We start from the raw sequence: 20,206 nt of genomic DNA, 5'->3' as shown, positions 1-20,206 counted from the left end.
GGTTTGCGCAGTCATATTGGCGGAAGTCCCCGGGGGTTGGCGACCCGGGCCGATTTCTTACAGATTCCTTTGGAGTGAGAGAGAGAACGAGTCGAATTGGTCCCAGCCGAGCGACGAAGAGTTTAGGTGTAAAAAAAACGGGTCACAATTTCCCAATGTGCAGCAAAGTCGTAGTACCGGGGGTTTTCAGACAGTTAATTTTCAGGAAGCTATCTGTGCGAATTGGCCAAATTGTTTTGCAATGCGTCAGAATGTGGAAAACGCGCAAGGGGGCGGGACAGAACAACCCTCCCCCCGACTCAACTTAGTGGGACAATAGAGGGACCTACTTCGCAAGATAATAATGACAATGAATTAAAACTAATGGAATACTCAGATATTAGTGAAGGGGAATCGCTGGTTGATCAGCGGAATAAGGTCGCTAATTTAAATGGGACAGAGTGTCCTACAATTTCGAGACAATTACCGGAAATGTGTGATAATTTAAATGGGACAGAGTGTCCTACATTTTCAGGACAATTACTTATGATTGTTATGATGATTTTATGATGATTTTATGATGATGGGTTATCAGCTGGTCATCTAGGGGTGGAAAAGACGTATGGCCGGGTAGCCACAGAGTATTACTGGCAGGGAGTGTGGTTCGATGTACACAATTTTGTTAAATCGTGTCAGAAATGTCAACTGCATAAGGTTTCACAGGAAGGACCTAAAGGTCTAATGGGCAAAAGAATAGTGGAATAGCCTTGGATAGTGGTAGCGGCCGATTGCATGGAATTTCCACCAAGCAAAAATCAGTGTCGGAATCTTGTGGTTTTCCAGGATTTGTTTTCGCGTTGGGTAGAGGTCAAACCTTTGAGATCAGCGGATGGTAAAACGATTGCCAGGGCCTTTGAGGAGTTAGTTTTATTCAGATGGGGTACACCGAAATTTCTTTTGACCGATAATGGTAAAGAATTCGATAACAAATATCTGAAATCGACCTTAGAGGAATATGGCGTCAGACATTTGACCACCCCGCCTTATCATCCTCAAGCGAACCCTGTTGAACGGAGTAATCGCGTGCTTAAGACGATGATCGCGACTTTTGTTGGGGCTGATCATCGAGAGTGGGATAAGCACGTACACGAGTTTAGGCATGCGGTGAATACAGCGGTACAGTCGACAACAAAGATGTCACCGGCATTTTTAAATTATGGTCGGCAGCCTGAACCTGTTCAAAGTTTGCGTCGTGCGGTCGAAGATACTACCTCGGTTCAACGTATTGATCCGGAGGTATGGGGAGATCGGATGAGACGATTGAGCGCGTTGAGGGATTTAATGGCCAGGTTTATCGATAAGGAACGGGAAAAGCAAGCAGGTTATTACAACAGGAATAAGCGGGAGGCGACATTTAGCGTAGGTGATATGGTATTGTGGAAAACGCATAAGCTTTCGAATGCGAGTCAACGGTTTTCAGCGAAATTGACCCCCAAGTATGAGGGTCCGTTTGAAATTGTTAAACAATTGTCTCCGACGGTATACGAGCTTAATTTGGAAAATAATCGTCGTGTTGCGAAAGTTCATGTGTCAGATATCAAAAGATATATACCGCCTCGTAATTGCCAATCTGGATTGTGAATGATAATTAACTGTTCTTTTTCTTTCTTGTAGATTACTGGTCCAATTTTTTTTGTCAGCGGTTTCCAAATTACCAGTTGGTCATGTGGAGGTATAACACCGTCAGGTCGAGGAGGGGCGCAAAGCGCGGATCGACAACGGTTGTTGGTGAATTCGAGGACGAGACACCGGAGGTGGATTTGCGTCCAGAGTTGCTCTCTCATCGTTTTGTTGATGTCTACCGGCACCGACAGGAGGTTTTAGAGGAGATTAGTGAGGAACCGGCCACGGATCCATTAGCCGATGTCGATTTAGACATTATGATTGGTGAGGAAGAGATGGATCAGTTGGTCCATATTGAATCAGCGGAGCCATCTGGCGTCACGGATACCGTGGTAGTAGAGCCTGAGAGACAGTGATTGAGCAATCACCATCTTCAAATGTCTGGACGGATGTGTCCAAGGAGGCGGGTTCAGCGGAGAGTTTGTGTTGTCTGGAAGACCCAGACAACAATAATATTGTCAGCGGCACTTACCAACAGGCCAAGGAGCGTGAGCTCGACTTGAGAGCTCGTCGCCAGTTGGACCTTAGCGATCTGGTGAGTCCAAGGGACCCTTCCCCATCAGCGGTATCATCAACCTCCACATTACCGGACATTCGAGCGAGGACGAGAGTAAAGCTCGCGCCGAAGAGTTCGTCGCGTCCAGTTATCAGATCCGGAATTATGTTTGGCCGGTTGGATTTAATCGCGACTGATCCGGAGTTGGATCCCCCCATGGGAAGCTGTTTCAACTGTTGGGAGTTTACCCATCGTTCCACCAGTTGTCCTCGCCCATCAGAAATTTTCTGTCGGAATTGTGGACGTTTTGGTGTCATTATGACCGAATGCCCCCGCTGTGGTAGTGTTCACCGTCAAGACATGATCCATAGGTATGGCAAAGAAGCTTACGATAAGCATCGACGGGTAAGAACTGAAGAGAAAAGAACCAGGAATGGCCTTTCCACATCAGCGGTTAAGCAAAGCCACAGGGGTGACAATGTTCCTGGTGATCATAATCAGCGGATCGATAGACCGGAAGTAAAGCCGATTCGGAGTCAGCTCCCTGTTCACGGAGGATCAAAAGTGGAGTCACCGGGACCATCCGTCCCAGAACGTCAGGGTTCGTCTGATTCATCACCGGGTTTAATCACTGATTTGAGAGAGTTGGAACGGTTGTTGCAAGGTCTCTCTCCTAAATTGATTATTGAGGCAAAGAGCCAGTTGATTCGTAGATAACAGCGGGAGAATGTAAATAATCAGTGATCTGATAATGTATCAGCGGTTTTCTTTTGTTTCTTTTAAGTTATGGTTCTAACAGTATTAGAATATGATTAAAAGTCTTTAAGTTAATTTGAACAATTACTGTGATAATAATGTTAAAAAAATTTTTCGAAGGTTTATGTTTTTTTTCGAAAAGGAAAGTTATTTTGTTTTATATAAGCATTAGTGTTTATTCAGTATTATAGATCCCACTAGTCTAGAACCAAACAATTATTATATTAAAGTTAATGAAGTTTATGACCATTGTGATTATTAATTATTAGCACCTGTTCTTTCTTTGCGGTTGAGGGAAAATGTTTAAGGATTTTCGGCGATGTTACCTAAAGGCACCATCGGCCTAGGAGAGGGGATTGTAACGAAGTGTTCGTTATTAGAGGAAATTAAGCGGGTTCATTTTGGTGTGATCTGTGGCTTTCGGATTTTGGATCGAATTTCCCTATAAGGTTATTCAAGTTGGGTGGGGGAAAGCCAAGATGGATGATGGCTGGTGCACCTATCAGCCTATCAGCATTCATTCCCACGAGAAATTTCTCGTGGGAATGAATGCTGATAGGATGCTTGTGCACCAGCCATCATCCATCTTGGCTTTCCCCCACCCAACTTGAATAACCTTATTAGCGGTTTTGAGTGTCCTCTGTCATGTCTTTCTGGCAAATGGTTTGCGCAGTCGTATTGGCGGAAGTCCCCGAGGGTTGGCGGCCATAGAGATAATATAAATAGAGTAGACAAGGTATAGGCGGCTGCGTAAGAGGGAAGTGTCCTGACATAAACAGAATGGGTTGGAAAGAGAAGAAAGATTTAACACCAGTATCTGTCCTTCAATAAGCACCAGCGCAAGAGAGACACCTACTGGTGCTAAAATCGCGTTCTCTTTCTATCAAACGGACGCCTCTATACAGACCATCTCCACTCTATTTATATTATCTCTATGTTGGCGGCCCGGGCCGATTTCTTACAGGTTCCTTTGGAGTGAGAGAGAGAACGAGTTCGACTGGTCCCAGCAGAGCGACGAAGACAGCAATAGGAAGCAGAGCAGGTGGAGAAATGAGGAAGTTTCTTTTCTTTTTAGGAAGTATCGAGACTCTCTTTTGGGACCTCAGAGGAATAAGTTTGTCTTTTTTATTTGCGGGTGCGCGTTTTTGTAGATTTTGAGTAATCGAGTTTTGGAGTAATAAATCACAATTTTGAGATATATATTGAATTTTGTCATTTTTCTTATTTATTATTTGTCGTGACGTTTTCCTTCCGTTTGTTGCTGCGAGATTCCAGTACGTGTTTTTCACCAACGAATTTCACCGGCTTATCAACGGTAAGTGTTGGTTATAATATTTGGAATCTTTTTGTTCTCAACGTCGTCCGCGTCGTCGTTGTCTTAGCGGAATCTCCCCATTAGATTTGTTGTGAGTGTTTTTACGGAAAGGGGTTTATTGCTAGCGGATCACGCGGATAATGGGATTTAGATCTTATTATTAAAATTATCCGTTACAGGTGGTACTAATAGAGTTGAAAATTTTTCAACAGGTATAGTACAGGAGGGAGGAAATGCTGCTGATATGGGAGCTGAGCCTTTAGATGAAGACGTGTGTGTAGATAGGACACGTACTGAAAATAGATATTTCCTAAAAGTTATAGTTGGGGACAAACCCTATGTCGCTTTGTTTGATCCAGGGGCGATGATTTTAGTGGTAGATCCCAGGTTAGCGGAAAAATTTAGACAGAATTTGGTCGCAGCTGATACGTCTCTCCAAAGTGCTATTGGGGGATTCAGTAAAACATTGGGTAAATTGAGATTATGGTTGACAGTGGATGGATGTACGCAGTCTTTCAAATTAAGGGCCGTAAATTCCCTAACTCATGATTTGATTTTGGGCGTAGACTTTTGCAAGGATATGGATATGGAAGTTTAGTTGGGCAAGGTTTTGTGGCGAATTAGCGGTAAAGAATGGCATGATTTCGACACTCAGACAAGTGATAATCAGAAGGGTATTATTATAGCCGAAGTATGCAAGGAAGCATACGATAAGCATCGACGGGTTAGAACTGAGGAAAAAAGAGCAAGGAATTACAGATCCACATCCGCGGTTTGGCAAAGTCACATGGGTGACAATACATCATTTGATAATAATTAGCGGATTGATAGACCAGAAGTGAAACCGATTCAGGGTCAGCTGCCTGTTCAAGGGGGGTTAAAAGTAGAGTTACCGGCGCCATCTGTCCCACAACGTCAGGTTTCGTCTACTTCATCACCGGGTTTGATCACTGATCTGAGAGAGTTGGAACGGCTGTTGCAGGGTCTCTCACCAGAATTGATCATTTAGGCAAAGAGCCAGTTGATTCGCAGATATCAGCGGGAGAATTTAAATGATCAGTGATCTGATAATGTATCAGCGGTTTTCTTTTGTTTTTGAAATTATGGTTCTAATAGTATTATAGTATGATCAAAAAGTCTTTAAGTTTAATGTGAACAATTACTGTAATACTAATGTAAAGATTTCGAAGGTTTATGTTATTTCGAAAAGGAAAGTTTATTTTGTTTTATATAAGCATTAGTTATTACCCAGTATTATAGATTATACTAGCCTAGAACCAAACAGTTATTGTATTAAAATTAATGAATTGTATTATCATTGTGATTATTAATTATTTGCACTTTCGTCTTTGTGGTTGAGGGAAAATGTTTAAGGATATTCGGCGATGTTACCTAAAGGCACCATCGGCCTAGGAGAGGGGATTATAACGTAGTGTTCGTTATTAGAGAAAAATAAGCGGGTTCATTTTGGTGTGATCTGTGGCTTTCGAATTTTGATCCCAGTCGAGCGACGAAGACCGCAATAGGAAGGAGAGCGGGTGGAGAAATCAGGAAGGTTCTTTCTTTTTCAGTAGTAGCATACACTTTTTGGACCTCAGAGGAAGAAGTTTATTTCTTTGCGGGTGCGCGGTTTTTGAGATTATAGTAATCAATCGATAGTATTAATAAATCACAATTTTGTTTTGTATACTAGCTTTTGGTTATTTTTATTTCTTTATTGTCGTGACGTTTTCCTTTTCTACAAAATTCAAGGACGTATTATCTCCAAGGAATTTCACCGGCTTTGTCAACGGTAAGTGTTGAATACCATTTTGGGGATCTTCTTTCGTCTCAACGTCGTCCGCGTCATAAGGTCTTAGCGGGATCTCCCCATGAGATTTGTTGTGTGTTTTTTATAGAGTAATATGGAAAGGGGTTTAATACTGGCGAATCACGCGGATAATGGGATCTTAATCCTATTATTAAAATTACCCGTCACAAACTTTTCTGTCGGCGTTATATTGGCACTGTATCAGATAACAATTTAATATTAACACATTCTATATTATATTAAATATTAGTTGATTTAATTTAAACATTATACGCAGAATGCTGAAACATATGAATTATTAAGAATTAACAAAAACCTTAAATTGAAAATCTGACGACACGGGGAATTGAACTCTGGACACTAGGGCTGCAAAGTCGATGCAACATCCGCTGACCTAAAACCTGCTTATGAGAGGTGAATGCAAAGAAAGCAAAGAGTGCAAAATCTTGTAACTCTATAGAAAAGAACATTTCAGAACGTCAATTTAAATTATTTAATCGTGATGTTAATAATTATTTAGTACTGTATACATTTATAACATACGCTAGGCCTAAATGTCGGTATTGGGCCGGTACTAGTTTTAATGCCGACCCAACTCCTTTGCCGGTATAAAAACGGGTTTGAATATTGGTACCAGGCCCGGATAGTTGCTGGGTTATCATTGTTGAGACCGGCCCGGTACTAAGCCGGTTCTTAAATTTTCACTGGTCTAGTACGCAGCCGGTGGTTCGCCGGCAGTAAACCGGTATTAAAACACTAAAGACAAGAACCCGGCCGGATATTTCCCGTGTTATTATCCATGACCGACCCGGTACCAAACCGGCAGAAATTTCGGTACCAGGTCGGTTGTTTTCTCCCGATTGAAAAAACTTGTACTTGAACTTAACATATGCATGTTCTGGAACATGTTCTAGTACAAGATCGTTCCAATACTTTTTATATCTTCACTTGCTGCTTTTGTACATGGCCTGGTGAATGAACACGTGCAAGATTGGTGCACGATCGTGTACATGATCCAGTACCAGTTTTTTCAATCAGGAGTAGTCTGTAAGAGCGAACATTACAATACTCCTCGTATGTGCATTTACTTTAAAAAGAATTTTTCTCTCAACTCGGATAGAAACGGAAAAATCGAAAAAAATACGTTATCCTTAAATGTTGTACTTTAATTTACGCACGAGAAATTGAAACTTTATTACGATAAACGACGTCAGGAAGTAAAATAAGAAATTTTTTGTAGCCGTCAGGTGCTGCCCCAGACGATAAATATCAGTACTACGCAAATGTTTATACTCTTCCTATTTTACTTCCTGTCGTTTTATATGTGAATAAATCTTTAATTCCGTGGAGGCAAATAAAAGTACACAAACTCGGGATAACTGGTATTTTTCCGATTTAGCCACTTCTGTCCGAATTAGGAGAATAATATTTTTAAAATTAAATGTACCTCATTTTTAAAATACAACCACTGCTTGCCATATTACGGAACACAGTTAATGTGTTGATTAACTATTTGTCGCGTTGAGAAACAAATTATTACAAGAATGTACACTTGACTACCTGAGTGAATTCCCCCTCGATTTAATCTGATAATTTCGGTATTTAATAAAACAAATACAATTTAATCGACTGAATTAAAATTAATTAATATTTGCAGTCATTTTGAAAATTTTTTCGACAGGAAGGTCTTTCAATAAACAAATTTTGAATTTTCCCCATTTCATTCCACTACCATCTACATTAAATTCGAATGATTCCTCTAATGGTTTGCCATTACCTTTTCGACGTTTTGGTCTAGGATTGATATCCTCTTTTGAATTTCTATATAATAAATTGAACAAGCTCAGAGTAACTTACAGATAATATTAAAATTACTCTTATACGCATAATTGTAATTTACTTGGGAAATTCCATGTTTTTTTGACATTCACTTATAATAAATTACTCCAGAACAATCTATCTACTATCGTTACAAGATTTCTAAGGAGAAAAATGTCAAAATAAGACGGGATCGATGTGCATCACTATATTGGGTAATTTTCAAATATAAAAATAATTTTAATAAAATGAAAAGAATTTTATCTGATAGCTGTATATTGCTGAAATTCGTTTGTGAGAAATTGACCAGGTACATAAGAAGCAGGTGGACCGACAATTTCAATTGCGGGACTGTGCACTTTAATTTGCCGCATATGAGTATCTCTTCCATTTTGGTGATTACTAATAACAGCTATTTGAAGCATAAAAGTACGAATTGGACGTTCATTTAAATCTTTGACAGGTATTACTATCCATCCATTTGGCTCATTTAGATCCATAATTTCAACCTCTTGCAGATCATTAAAATTTGTTCCAGCTCTTATACTAATTCTGCAACAATAATATAAAACTATTTAGTAAAGATTTTTTTTTTAAATATTACAATTTTCCTTTAAACAATAAATTCTAAAGTCCCTATTAAAAATATTGCATTTATTCTCAGCCTTCAAAAAGTAATTTTTCTCTTCATAAAAATTGTATGAGAAATTATTCCAAATCCAAGTAAAATTAAAATACAAACCTCAGTGTTTGCACAGTTGACTATAATTTCGACAATTTTATATAGAGATGATAAAAATTCACAGAAATATTAGTAAATAAGGTAAAAATTGAATCACTTGTTAAAGAGAAAAACAAACAATAAATTCACTTTAATTTTTGTTTATTAAATATAACTTATTTCATAAACCTTACCTAAAGTCAATAGCGAAAATATGTAATTCTTACCGACTAGGTGTATAACTTTCATCTAGTTTGTAATCTGTGTATATACAAATATCCCGAATAGTAGTTTTTCTGCGAAACTGAATATTCACAAGATGTGGTAATTGTCCATCTGATTGCCAATAAGTTTCTGTTATATCATCTCGAAGTTGATCAACGCCAAAACCTGGTTTACAGCTGGATAAACTCCAAATTGCTTGATTTCCCACTTCTTGCACTCTGCCCGACATTTCTTCCTGTACTGGATCTTTATCTGCTGAAAAGCAATTTTCAAGACGAAAACTCTTATAGAAAAATTTAAAAGACACATATCTGTATTTAATACACAGATCTGAATGCATCAGTTGTTTAACCTGCAGTAAAGAAACTAATTCAAATGAATTAACTTTTTTTTAGCAAGGTCCAATTCGTATTTGTCTAAGCAAGATTCAGTGAAGCCCTTTGTATATTCAATTCAATTCGTACCAATGTCTATTGAATTTTTGTTGACGAATTGAAAAAAAAATTAAAGCTCAAAAGTTTGTTCATTGAATATGTATGAATAGAGAGTTAGGAAGTTGAATACAGCTTTATCGAATTCAGGAGAAGCTAAGCGGGATTTATTGAAGCCCAGGGTATATTTATTTCAATTCAAATGAATTAGTTTTTATTTGCCGGGAAATTATTTCTAATTTTTATACCACGAATTCAGGGTGCGAACCAAAGTAAGCCTTTAAAAATATGTATAACTAAAATTGTTTTCCAAATAGATGACTAAAGTATCTCAGACTAGAGGTTTTTATTATATTATAGATAATATTTATTTATTTTGATTTTTCTAATTACACATTGATTCCGAGCATCAATTGAGTACAATCACGTGCTTTAATGACTGTAAACATAAATGTTAAGGTAATTATCATCCACATACTGTAAATTTTTCAGCAAACAGAATAATAGCTATTGTCCAAATTTAAAGGGACGTTTGTATTCTTAATTTAATTATTATCGAATATAATAAGACACGTGAGAACTATATCATCAGATAAGATTATCAAAATATAGTATAATATTATAAATGAAACAAAATTTCTTACTAATTCGAGTATATATTGTTTTGTTTTTTTGCTTATTTCTTACTTTATATTTATTTTCACTAGCGATGTATTCCTCGCTCGCTAACGCTCGCTCGGTTGTAGTTGTACTTATTGTTGTTTACTTATTGTAGTTTATGTATATTATATCTATAATTTATGTTTTAAATTAATATATTATTAATATTGTATAAAATTTATCTTAATTTTGATCATTATCATTGAAGGATGAAATGACAATTGTTAAATATTAAATGTTTTAATTTATTATAATTATATCAACAATATTAATTATATTATATTATATTATATTATATTATATTGCTGTAAATTGCCCCACAAACACATGGAGATTTTGAAAATTTTTGAGAAAAATGTTCATAATAAATCGAAAAACCTTTTAAAATATCGGTATTTATTTTTATTATCCAGAGTAAACCTTTATAAAGAGATTTTAAAGGTATATATCCAAAAATTCGTAAAAAATTGCATAGAATTGCAAGATAACCTTTTTTTGGGATGAAAATGCAAAATAACCCTTTTTCGGGTTAAAAAATTGAAAAAAATTGTTTATAAGTAACTTTTTAAAAATAGAGTAATTTTAAAGGTATATATCCAAAAATTCGTAAAAAATTGCATAAAATTGCAAAATAACCCTTTTTTGGAATGAAAATGCAAAATAACCCTTTTTCGGGTTAAAATTGAAAAAACATGCTACAAAAAAAAGTATGTAAGATTTTCTTAAAGCATATGACAAAGTATTTTGATTTATTTGAAAATAAGTGAAAATAGATTTTCCAAGAACGGTGTCGGTGTCGCTTTTGGAAATTTGTTAACTTAATATAATAGAAGATATCTTGTATTTTTAAAATATTTGTTGCTTTCAAACCAAATTAGAGGAATCTTTTGAATAATTATTTAGTTTTTTAACTTTTTTTTATTAATTTTGCGAAATTTTTCTACTTGTTTAAACAATTGATTGTTTATCGTTTTGAAAAATTTGATTCTAAAAAAATATTAAATAAAATATTTTCATTTTTAAAATTTTAATATAAACCATCTGATTGATTAATCTTTTGTTACTCAAATAAACAATTGTGAATTCCTTCTTTAATTCGAATACAATAAACTTTATTTTCAAATAAGTTAAGAATTATAATCATAAATAAATAAAAATAAATATAAACACACCTTAAGGTGTGTTTATATTTATTTTTATTAAATATTATTAAATATCACAAATGCAATTGCATTTGTGATATTTAATCACGTGCAAAATGTTCGGTTTCGTTTAGAAATATTTAACTTGAATTTGTAATCTAAAAATAATAGAAAATGAATTATTTTTACTAATAAATATTCTGGAAAATTTACGTAACCAAAATTATGGTACTGCTTTCTCCTATTTATATTTTTAACTATTTTTTTTTATAAATAAATTAAATTTAAGTGATTAATCATAATTTAACATTAAATTTTTAAACTACGACTTTTTTAGAAACCTTCTCTAAAAAGACCCTGTTAGATAATTAATTTAAATACATTAATAATATCGTAAATTAGATATGTTTTTGTGTTGACTGGGATCATATCTATTGTTTAATCTTTCAGATTGTCATGTGGATTGCCTATTGCAATGCACATGGCTTATAAGAATATTATACTACAATTACGATTTGCTCCTTATACCACTCTTGGAAAATTAATCGTGTTGGTAGAAATCGTTAGATAGCTCCTGACAATTGATTATCTTTAGCAAAGGAATTTTTATTACTACTTTGGAAAACCAATCGTGTTGGCAAAATTCGTTGGATAGCTCCTGACAATTGATTTTCTACAAATAAAGTAATTTTCAGTTTCTTTTTTACGATTAGATCTTTAAAATCTCTTTAATTCAAAAACTGATTGTGTTGGTAAGAATCTTTAAGATAGCCCCTGACAATTAAGAAACAGAAGTGTGCATTTTCTCGGATTATAAATGCTCGTCCCTATCTTTATTTTTTAGAGGCTTCTATAATTTCAAAATGTTGGAATGTCTGAGTAAGAAACTTTAAATTGTTTAAGCGAGAATCCGCGATTTTCGCTCATTACTTTTCAATTTCACAAGGTGCTTCTACCATAAGTATATCTTACCGCCAATTTCTCCCTCTAAGTTAAACTTTTCGTCACGTCTTATTTTTGATAGCCAATTATATTCAAACTATATTGCAAAGGACAAAGTGATTCTTCAATTTTCTATTACCGATTCTAACGCTTGCCGAAAACAATGACATTGTCTAGCTGTCATTTATTTTCCTGTAACTGAATTTTATTTTACAAAATCTTTAATATCTCAAGAAATAATAATTTTATAATTTTTACCATTAACTTTTAAATAAGTTTTACTTTAATAAATAATAATAAAATTATGTTATATTATTTTTATTTTTATCAATAAAGTAATTTTTATTTTATTTTATATTTAGAAAATGTAAAATTATTTTTTTAATCTAATAATAATTTTTATATCCTATTCTTTATTAATATTATAAAATCTTAAAATTTAAATTTAATTAATATTTATTTTTATTTGAATTTAATATCTTTCTTCTCTTTCTATTATTTTTTCTGTTTATTTTTCCATTGTGTTTTACCTATATATAAATATTACCCCTCTATTTCTATTATTTTCGAAATTATATTTTTCTTCATTCAAACTCATTTCTTTATAATATTATTCTCTTTTTAATATTTATTAATTTATAATTTTTAAAATAATTTATAATAATTTGATATGTAAAATTTTGACTATTGAAATACTATTTTAATAAACCTTATATTATAAATAGTCATGATTACTCGGAATTCTGTTATATTATCAGAATTTCTTTAGTTCCTTAGTTTTTAATTGTTATTAAATAAGAATAAATTATTGTAAATAATTAATTAATTACAATAAATTTTATTGTCACAAAACAATGAACGACGTTAAATAAAATTGTTAAAATATTTACTAAAGTTTAACCTGAAGATGATGACAAACGAAATCATCGAAACGTGGTTTTTTGTTTAAACTTTTCATAACAGTTTGGTCCTGATTAACAATGTTTAAATTAAAAATTACCTCTAATCAGCTACGCCGGGTCCATAAAGCATATCATTTCTATGCCTATAAGGTGTACTTTAAGCAAAAAAAAAATTTTTTTATTTTTTTTAAATTTCAAAGTGGTGTAACCTCTTAAAAATTTTTAAATTAAAAAATGCTTTCAGATAATTGGATTTTCGAAAAATAATGTAAAAATAATTAAATTTCGAGTTATAGTTGAAATCCAAGTTGAATCCCAAGTTGAAGTATGAATTTTTTGTGTTCATTTCATGAACCCATTGCTTCCTCGTGAAGATTTTTTGTGATCAACTTATGTTAACTTGTATAGTATTATAATAATTTTAAAACGGTGTTAAGTTATTGTAGATTCTGGGAGTTTGCAGAATTAGATTTTTAACATCAATAACTTCGTAATTTTTTATAATAAGATTCAATAATAGGTCAATTGATTCGTTCTTAAATATTTTCGCAAAAGTTGTTTATTGATAATTTTAAGTAACATAAAGATTTTTAAATAAATAATGCAAAAAAGTAAGTTTTTTAAAAATTTTAAAATGTTAATAACTCTGGATAAAAGAACAGTGGGTATTTCATACATAATAATTTGCGTTCATAAAAACGCAATAATAACAAAAAACACTGCTAATATGTTCCAACAATTCTGTGGTTAAAAGGCGTAACAGCATAACTGACATTTTTGGGAGTTAATATCGGATTTTTGTATATTTAATTATGCTTTTCAGAGAATCATAGGTAACACTTCATTTAAACAACTACTTACATAGAAAATGTTTCAAAAACTAATAGCATAACTGCTTTGGCAATGAGAAACCAGCATAACAACATAACTGGATTTAGAGAAAAAACAATTGACATTCTTCAAATCAAAGAAATATTTTAGAATAAAAATATTATAATAAAAGATTCAGAAAGAAAAAACTTTTTAGATAAAATATGATTCTTTTTCGTAAACTTTTCTTTCCTCATTCTCTTCGTTATATTTAAAAAAGATTTTAAATGTGTAAAATTACTAAAAATAAAACCTAACCAATTTCATAACTAACAATAACACAATAATAAAATATAAATAATGTTTTTAGGGTTCTGTACACCTTCGGTGTACCGACGGAACCCTTATGAAAAAACTATTGCGCCCGTCCCAGCTTTGTGTCCCCCCCCCCTAAACTTCTACATTTTGGTATAAAAAGAACTGCAATTTAGTACACATACGTATTTTCACGTGTAAATTACAGGAAAAATATAGCTAGACAGATTGGATTTGATGGCTACGAGCTAGAAAGAAAAGAATTTGGTTTTTTTTCAAAAAAAATTGCAAAAAATGACCATGTCCTCCCCCTTAACTTCCACATTTTGCTATATGAAAAACTGCAATTTAGTACACATACCTATTTTTACGTGTAGATTACAGGAAAAATATAGCGAGATAGATTGAATTTGATGGCTACGAGCTAGAAAGGAAAGAAATCGGTTTTTTCGAAAAAATTGCAAAAAATGACCCTGCCCCCCCCCTTAACTTATACATTTGTGTATATGAAGAACTGCAATTTAGTACACATACGTATTTTAATGCGTAGATTACAGGAAAAATATAGCGAGACCGATTGGATTTGATAGAAGTCGGCAGGCAGTCACGGTTGAGCTTAGGATAAGTTCGACTGGGATTTGTGAATATGATATACTTCATGAGTAGAAATTTGTCAGCAGTCACGGTTGAGGTTACGATAAGTTCGACTGGAACTTGTGAATATGATATACTTCATGAGTATATGTTTAGCAGGCAGTCACGGTTGAGCTGTCGGTAAGTTCGACTGTGGTTTGCATATATGCGATAATTAGTGAGTAAATATTTAGCCATGTTATTTATTGAGACACGTCATCATACGAAACAATATTTTTGGCAAAAAATTGTAACACAAATTTCACATTGAGTGAAAGTATCAAAAATAAAAGTTATACAAAGTAGATATTTAAATGTGTTTCTTTATTTATTTATATATAAAAAACGAGTTTATTATTGTTGGTGTACAGAACCCTTGAATTAGTGCGAGTGTAACTCGCACTTGTCCGATTTTTTCCCATCGTCTGCTTCTTATTCATTTGATTCCGATGTGTGTATATCTCTATCAAATACATTTTTTATTTTACAGAAATAAAATAGAGTGAAGTTGTTTACCCACACAGCACCCAAAATTTCCTAAAACTTGACAGAACCTCACACGGCAAGGTTAGGAAACTTCAGTGGCAAGGTTCATACAAGTTTGTGTCGATGTTTAAATGTCCTCATGAAAAGAATATTTACACGAAACTTTGAGGGAATATTACACTATAAATATTCACGTGCAATGTTCATAGTCAATGTTGTGTCAATATTCACCTATACTTATTATATTAGTAAACGAAATTTTTATAACTAGGTGAAAATGTAATGTCAATATTGACACAACATTGACTGAACATTGCACGTGAATATTTATGTCAATTTGTCCTTTTTATTAAAAATGATAAACATATTTTAAAAATACATTAAATAATTAGACTTAAACCCAAATATCAAACATATCTGTTAATTTCTCGATTTTAGAGAACTAACCCGGCTGAAAAAACTTGTACAAGAAAATGTACAAGTTCTTGAACGTGTTCATTTTCTTGTACATGTTCGAGTAATGTTCTTGAACAAGTTCAGCATCCGGAATTGAGACATGTTCTTGTACCAGAACTTGTACAAGATCCTGGACAAGAAAATATACTTGTACAAGAAAATGTACCTGTTCTTGCACAGGTTTCATATACATTTTCTTGTACCAGATGTGGAACATGTTCTTGTACATGTCCAGGAAGTTAGCACCGCAAACTACTTTTTTTTAAAAAACAAAAATTGTGCTGAATTGTGCTAAATTGTGCCACAAAAAAAATTTTTTTTAAGTTAATATTTTTCATAAAAAAACCAAAAAACGTTTATAAGGCCCAAAACTGCAATCTTTAAAAATTGAATAATGCTCACTTGTGCTGAGTCACCCTTACATAGCTCAACATTGTGCAGTAAAAATTTATTAAAAAAAAAAAATTTCTAACTTTAAAAAATGGAAAAAAAATTTTAAATACAAGTTTTTTTATATGATGACATTTAAAAACAAAAAATTGTGCTGAGTTGTGCTTCTCGAGTACAACAAAAGTCTATCAAAAGTTTTTTCTCAAAATTTAATTTTTTTTTTATAAAATTAGGATTTTTTTATCACGAATAGATTTTTGTCCGGAATTTTCTCAAAAAAAGGAAAATTCGAAAAATAGAAAGTTGTGCTGAGTTGTGCTAATCGAGCACAACAAAAGTCTATGAAAAGTTTTTTTTACAAATTTAAATTTTTTGTAAAATAATTAAGCTTTCTTGATCATGGATGGAATTTTGCCCCGAATTTACTCAAAAAAAGGAAAATTCGAAAAATAGAAAGTTGTGCTGTGTTGTGCTTGTCGAGCTCTACAAAAGCCTATGAAAAGTTTTTACACAAAATTTAATTTTTTTTTAAAATAATTAAGATTTTTTGATCAGTGATAGATTTTTGCCCCGAATTTTCCAAAAACAGGAAAATTCGAAAAATGGAAAGTTGTGCTAAGTTGTGCTAGTCGGGCACAACAAAAGTCTAGGAAATGTTTTTACTCAAAATTTAATTTTTTTAAAAATAATGAAGATTTATTGATCAGTGATAGATTTTTTCCCGAATTTTCCAAAAAAAGGAAAATTCGAAAAATGGAAAGTTGTGCTGAGTTGTGCTAGTCGAGCATAAGAAAACTATAAAACAAATTTCCTTAAAATTCAATTTTTTTGAAAATAATAAAGAATTTTTTGATCACGGATAGATTTTTGCCCCTAATTTTCCAAAAAAAAGGAAAATTCGAAAAATGGAAAGTTGTGCTGAGTTGTGCTAGTCGAGCACAACAAAAGTCTATGAAAAGTTTTTTCTCACAATTTAATTTTTTTTAAAATAATTAAGATTTCTTGATCACGGATTCGACCAGCACAACTTAGCACAATTTTACATGTTTCGAATTTTCTTTTTTTGGTTAAACTCGGGTCTAAAATCTATTCCTGATCACAAAAACCTTAATTATTTTTGAAGAAATTAAATTTTGAGTAAAAACTTTTCATAGACTTTTGTTGTGCTCGACTAGCACAAATAAGCACAATTTTCCATTTTTCGAATTTTCCTTTTTTTGGAAATAATTCGGGGCAAAAATCTATTCTTGATCAAAAATTCTTAATTATTTTTGAAACAATTAAATTTTGAGTAAAAACTTTTCCTAGACTTTTGTTGTGCTCGACTAGCACAACTCAGCACAACTTTCCGTTTTTCGAATTTTCCTTTTTTTTGGAAAATTAGGGGCAAAAATCTATCCGTGATCAAAAAATTCTTTATTATTTTCAAAAAAATTGAATTTTAAGGAAATTTGTTTTGGAGTTTTCTTATGCTCGACTAGCACAACTCAGCACAACTTTCCATTTTTCGAATTTTCCTTTTTTTGGAAAATTCGGGGCAAGAATCTATCCGTGATCAAGAAATCTCAATTATTTAAAAAAAAATTAAATTGTGAGAAAAAACTTTTCATAGACTTTTATTGTACTCGACTAGCACAACTCAGCACAACTTTCCATTTTTCGAATTTTCCTTTTTTTGGAAAATTCGGGAAAAAATCTATCACTGATCAATAAATCTTCATTATTTTTAAAAAAATTAAATTTTGAGTAAAAACATTTCCTAGACTTTTGTTGTGCCCGACTAGCACAACTCAGCACAACTTTCCATTTTTCGAATTTTCCTTTTTTTGAGTAAATTCGGGGCAAAATTCCATCCATGATCAAGAAAGCTTAATTATTTTACAAAAAATTTAAATTTGTAAAAAAAACTTTTCATAGACTTTTGTTGTGCTCGATTAGCACAACTCAGCACAACTTTCTATTTTTCGAATTTTCCTTTTTTTGAGAAAATTCCGGACAAAAATCTATTCGTGATAAAAAAATCCTAATTTTATAAAAAAAAAATTAAATTTTGAGAAAAAACTTTTGATAGACTTTTGTTGTACTCGAGAAGCACAACTCAGCACAATTTTTTGTTTTTAAATGTCATCATATAAAAAAACTTGTATTTAAAATTTTTTTTCCATTTTTTAAAGTTGTGCCATTCCAGGAGTTTTTTAGCACTTTTCGGAGTAACCTTTCCAAATTAAATGAAACATTTTTTTAATAATATTTATTAATATAAAGGTCCAAAAAAATCACTTTTTAAGTAAAAACAATTGTTTATTTAAAAAATACAACAATAAATAATGCAAAAAATTCACTTTTTTCCTGCAACTCCAAAAAAATTGGTTTAAAGATCAAAATTTTCCTTATTTTTCAAGCTTTAATACCGCACAAGAAACATTGAGTCCGAGAAAATATTCAACTCACAATTTTTTAAACAATGTTTGTTTACTTTTTTGTATTTTATTTACTGTGAAACGTCTGCTAAAGCTGCGCGCGACGTTTGGAAGTTGTCGCTTTCCTTATTGAGCAGAAGCTCATTACACTAGCGTAGTAGAAAGCATGTTGTGCAAAAAGTGAGGTTATGTTGTCATTAAACGAAACGTAAAAATTTCTGGTTATCACATTGAATGGTTTTTAATTATCTACTTTGCAGTAAAAAATCATAAAAAACATTTTTGAAGGATGAAAAACTTCACTTTTCACACAACATGTTTTTTACTACGCTAGTGTAATGAGCTTCTGCTCAATAAGGAAAGCGACAACTTCCAAACGTCGCGCGCAGCTTTAGCAGACGTTTCACAGTAAATAAAATACAAAAAAGTAAACAAACATTGTTTAAAAAATTGTGAGTTGAATATTTTCTCGGACTCAATGTTTCTTGTGCGGTATTAAAGCTTGAAAAATAAGGAAAATTTTGATCTTTAAACCAATTTTTTTGGAGTTGCAGGAAAAAAGTGAATTTTTTGCATTATTTATTGTTGTATTTTTTAAATAAACAATTGTTTTTACTTAAAAAGTGATTTTTTTGGACCTTTATATTAATAAATATTATTAAAAAAATGTTTCATTTAATTTGGAAAGGTTACTCCGAAAAGTGCTAAAAAACTCCTGGAATGGCACAGTTAGAAATTTTTTTTTTTGAATAAATTTTTACTGCACAATGTTGAGCTATGTAAGGGTGACTCAGCACAAGTGAGCATTATTCAATTTTTAAAGATTGCAGTTTTGGGCCTTATAAACGTTTTTTGGTTTTTTTATGAAAAATATTAACTTAAAAAAAATTTTTTTTGTGGCACAATTTAGCACAATTCAGCACAATTTTTGTTTTTTAAATAAAAGTAGTTTGCGGTGCTAACTTCCTGGACATTTCTTGTACATGTTCATTTCTGTCTTTTAAATTGAAAATTAAAAACTTTAAATGCTGCGCAGTAGTTTTCTTAAGCCTTCATAGCTAAGCAATAATTTTTAGCATGCATAAGTGAAGAGTTTTCATAATTATAACTAATTGAAATTTCAAATTTTTTTCAAAAACATTTTTAAACAAATGTTCTTGTACAAGAACATAAACGTGTTCATGTAAAAGTACTTGTACTGAACTTGTTTAAGAACATTACTTGAACATGTACAAGAACTTGTACATTTTTTTGTACAAGTTTTTTCAGCCGGGAAGAGAACAGTAAAACTTGTTTTCTTCGAAATCATGAGAAACGCAGTTATGCTGTTATGCCTTTCAACCACAGAATTATTAAACTAATTTATTTTTATTTACTACTTTGTCCTCACCTTTGTTACTCATTTTAATGAAATTCCTAAATTACAGTTAAATATTTAAGTGTCATTTGTTTTTTTATGGCTTTTACAATCAGTGGGCACTTTCAAAACACAAAATAGGTTGGTTTTGTCAGGTTTTGTTTATAAACCGGTATATATATATATATATGTCTGCTAGAGTAGCTAAACAGGAAACTCTAGTAGTGGGAGTGACTCATTCTTTGAACGAATTTAGTTCTTCTAAAAGATGCCTGGCGCTACGAACACTATCGAACCTGTACAATAATCATAATTATTAAGGTGCTTATATACCTCAAATTTCGATCAGATGAACATTATTTCTGGACCGTGAAAATGCGTGAAAAGTCATTTTCACGGCGGGTATTTTTGAATTGTTTTAAACAAAAAATGTTTTTTTAAGAAATATAATATTAAATA

General features: G+C 32.4%; 1 protein-coding gene across 2 annotated transcripts; it reads right to left on the bottom strand.

The window, feature by feature from the left end:
• Window positions 1–8,050: 8,050 nt before the first annotated feature.
• LOC127278147 (anaphase-promoting complex subunit 10-like) lies at window positions 8,051–19,942 on the bottom strand. 2 transcript variants are annotated; one of them, XM_051299707.1, is made up of 3 exons: window positions 19,781–19,942; window positions 8,806–9,058; window positions 8,051–8,409 (listed from the first exon to the last, which is right to left on the bottom strand). In XM_051299707.1, the coding sequence occupies exons 1-3, from the start codon at window positions 19,791–19,793 to the stop codon at window positions 8,118–8,120; spliced, it is 558 nt and encodes a 185-aa protein (XP_051155664.1). In that variant the 5' UTR covers window positions 19,794–19,942; the 3' UTR covers window positions 8,051–8,117. The 2 variants fall into 2 exon arrangements, with proteins under 2 accessions (XP_051155664.1, XP_051155665.1); XM_051299708.1 differs by having other exon boundaries at window positions 8,806–9,055; window positions 19,781–19,939.
• Window positions 19,943–20,206: the final 264 nt, after the last annotated feature.

This window comes from Leptopilina boulardi, unplaced genomic scaffold, assembly GCF_019393585.1.
Source record: "Leptopilina boulardi isolate dan_hultmark-lab unplaced genomic scaffold, ZJU_Lbou_2.1 LbouV2_195, whole genome shotgun sequence".
Taxonomy (NCBI): Eukaryota; Metazoa; Arthropoda; class Insecta; order Hymenoptera; family Figitidae; genus Leptopilina; species Leptopilina boulardi.
The sequence above is the reverse complement of the archived record's forward strand: the minus strand, read 5'-3'. Positions and strand labels throughout refer to the sequence as shown.

Coding starts and splice junctions, on each gene's coding strand:
- LOC127278147 (XM_051299707.1), bottom strand. Junction 8,410..8,805: donor GAAAGTTATACACCTAGTCG/GTAAGAATTACA, acceptor TTATTGTTGCAG/AATTAGTATAAGAGCTGGAA.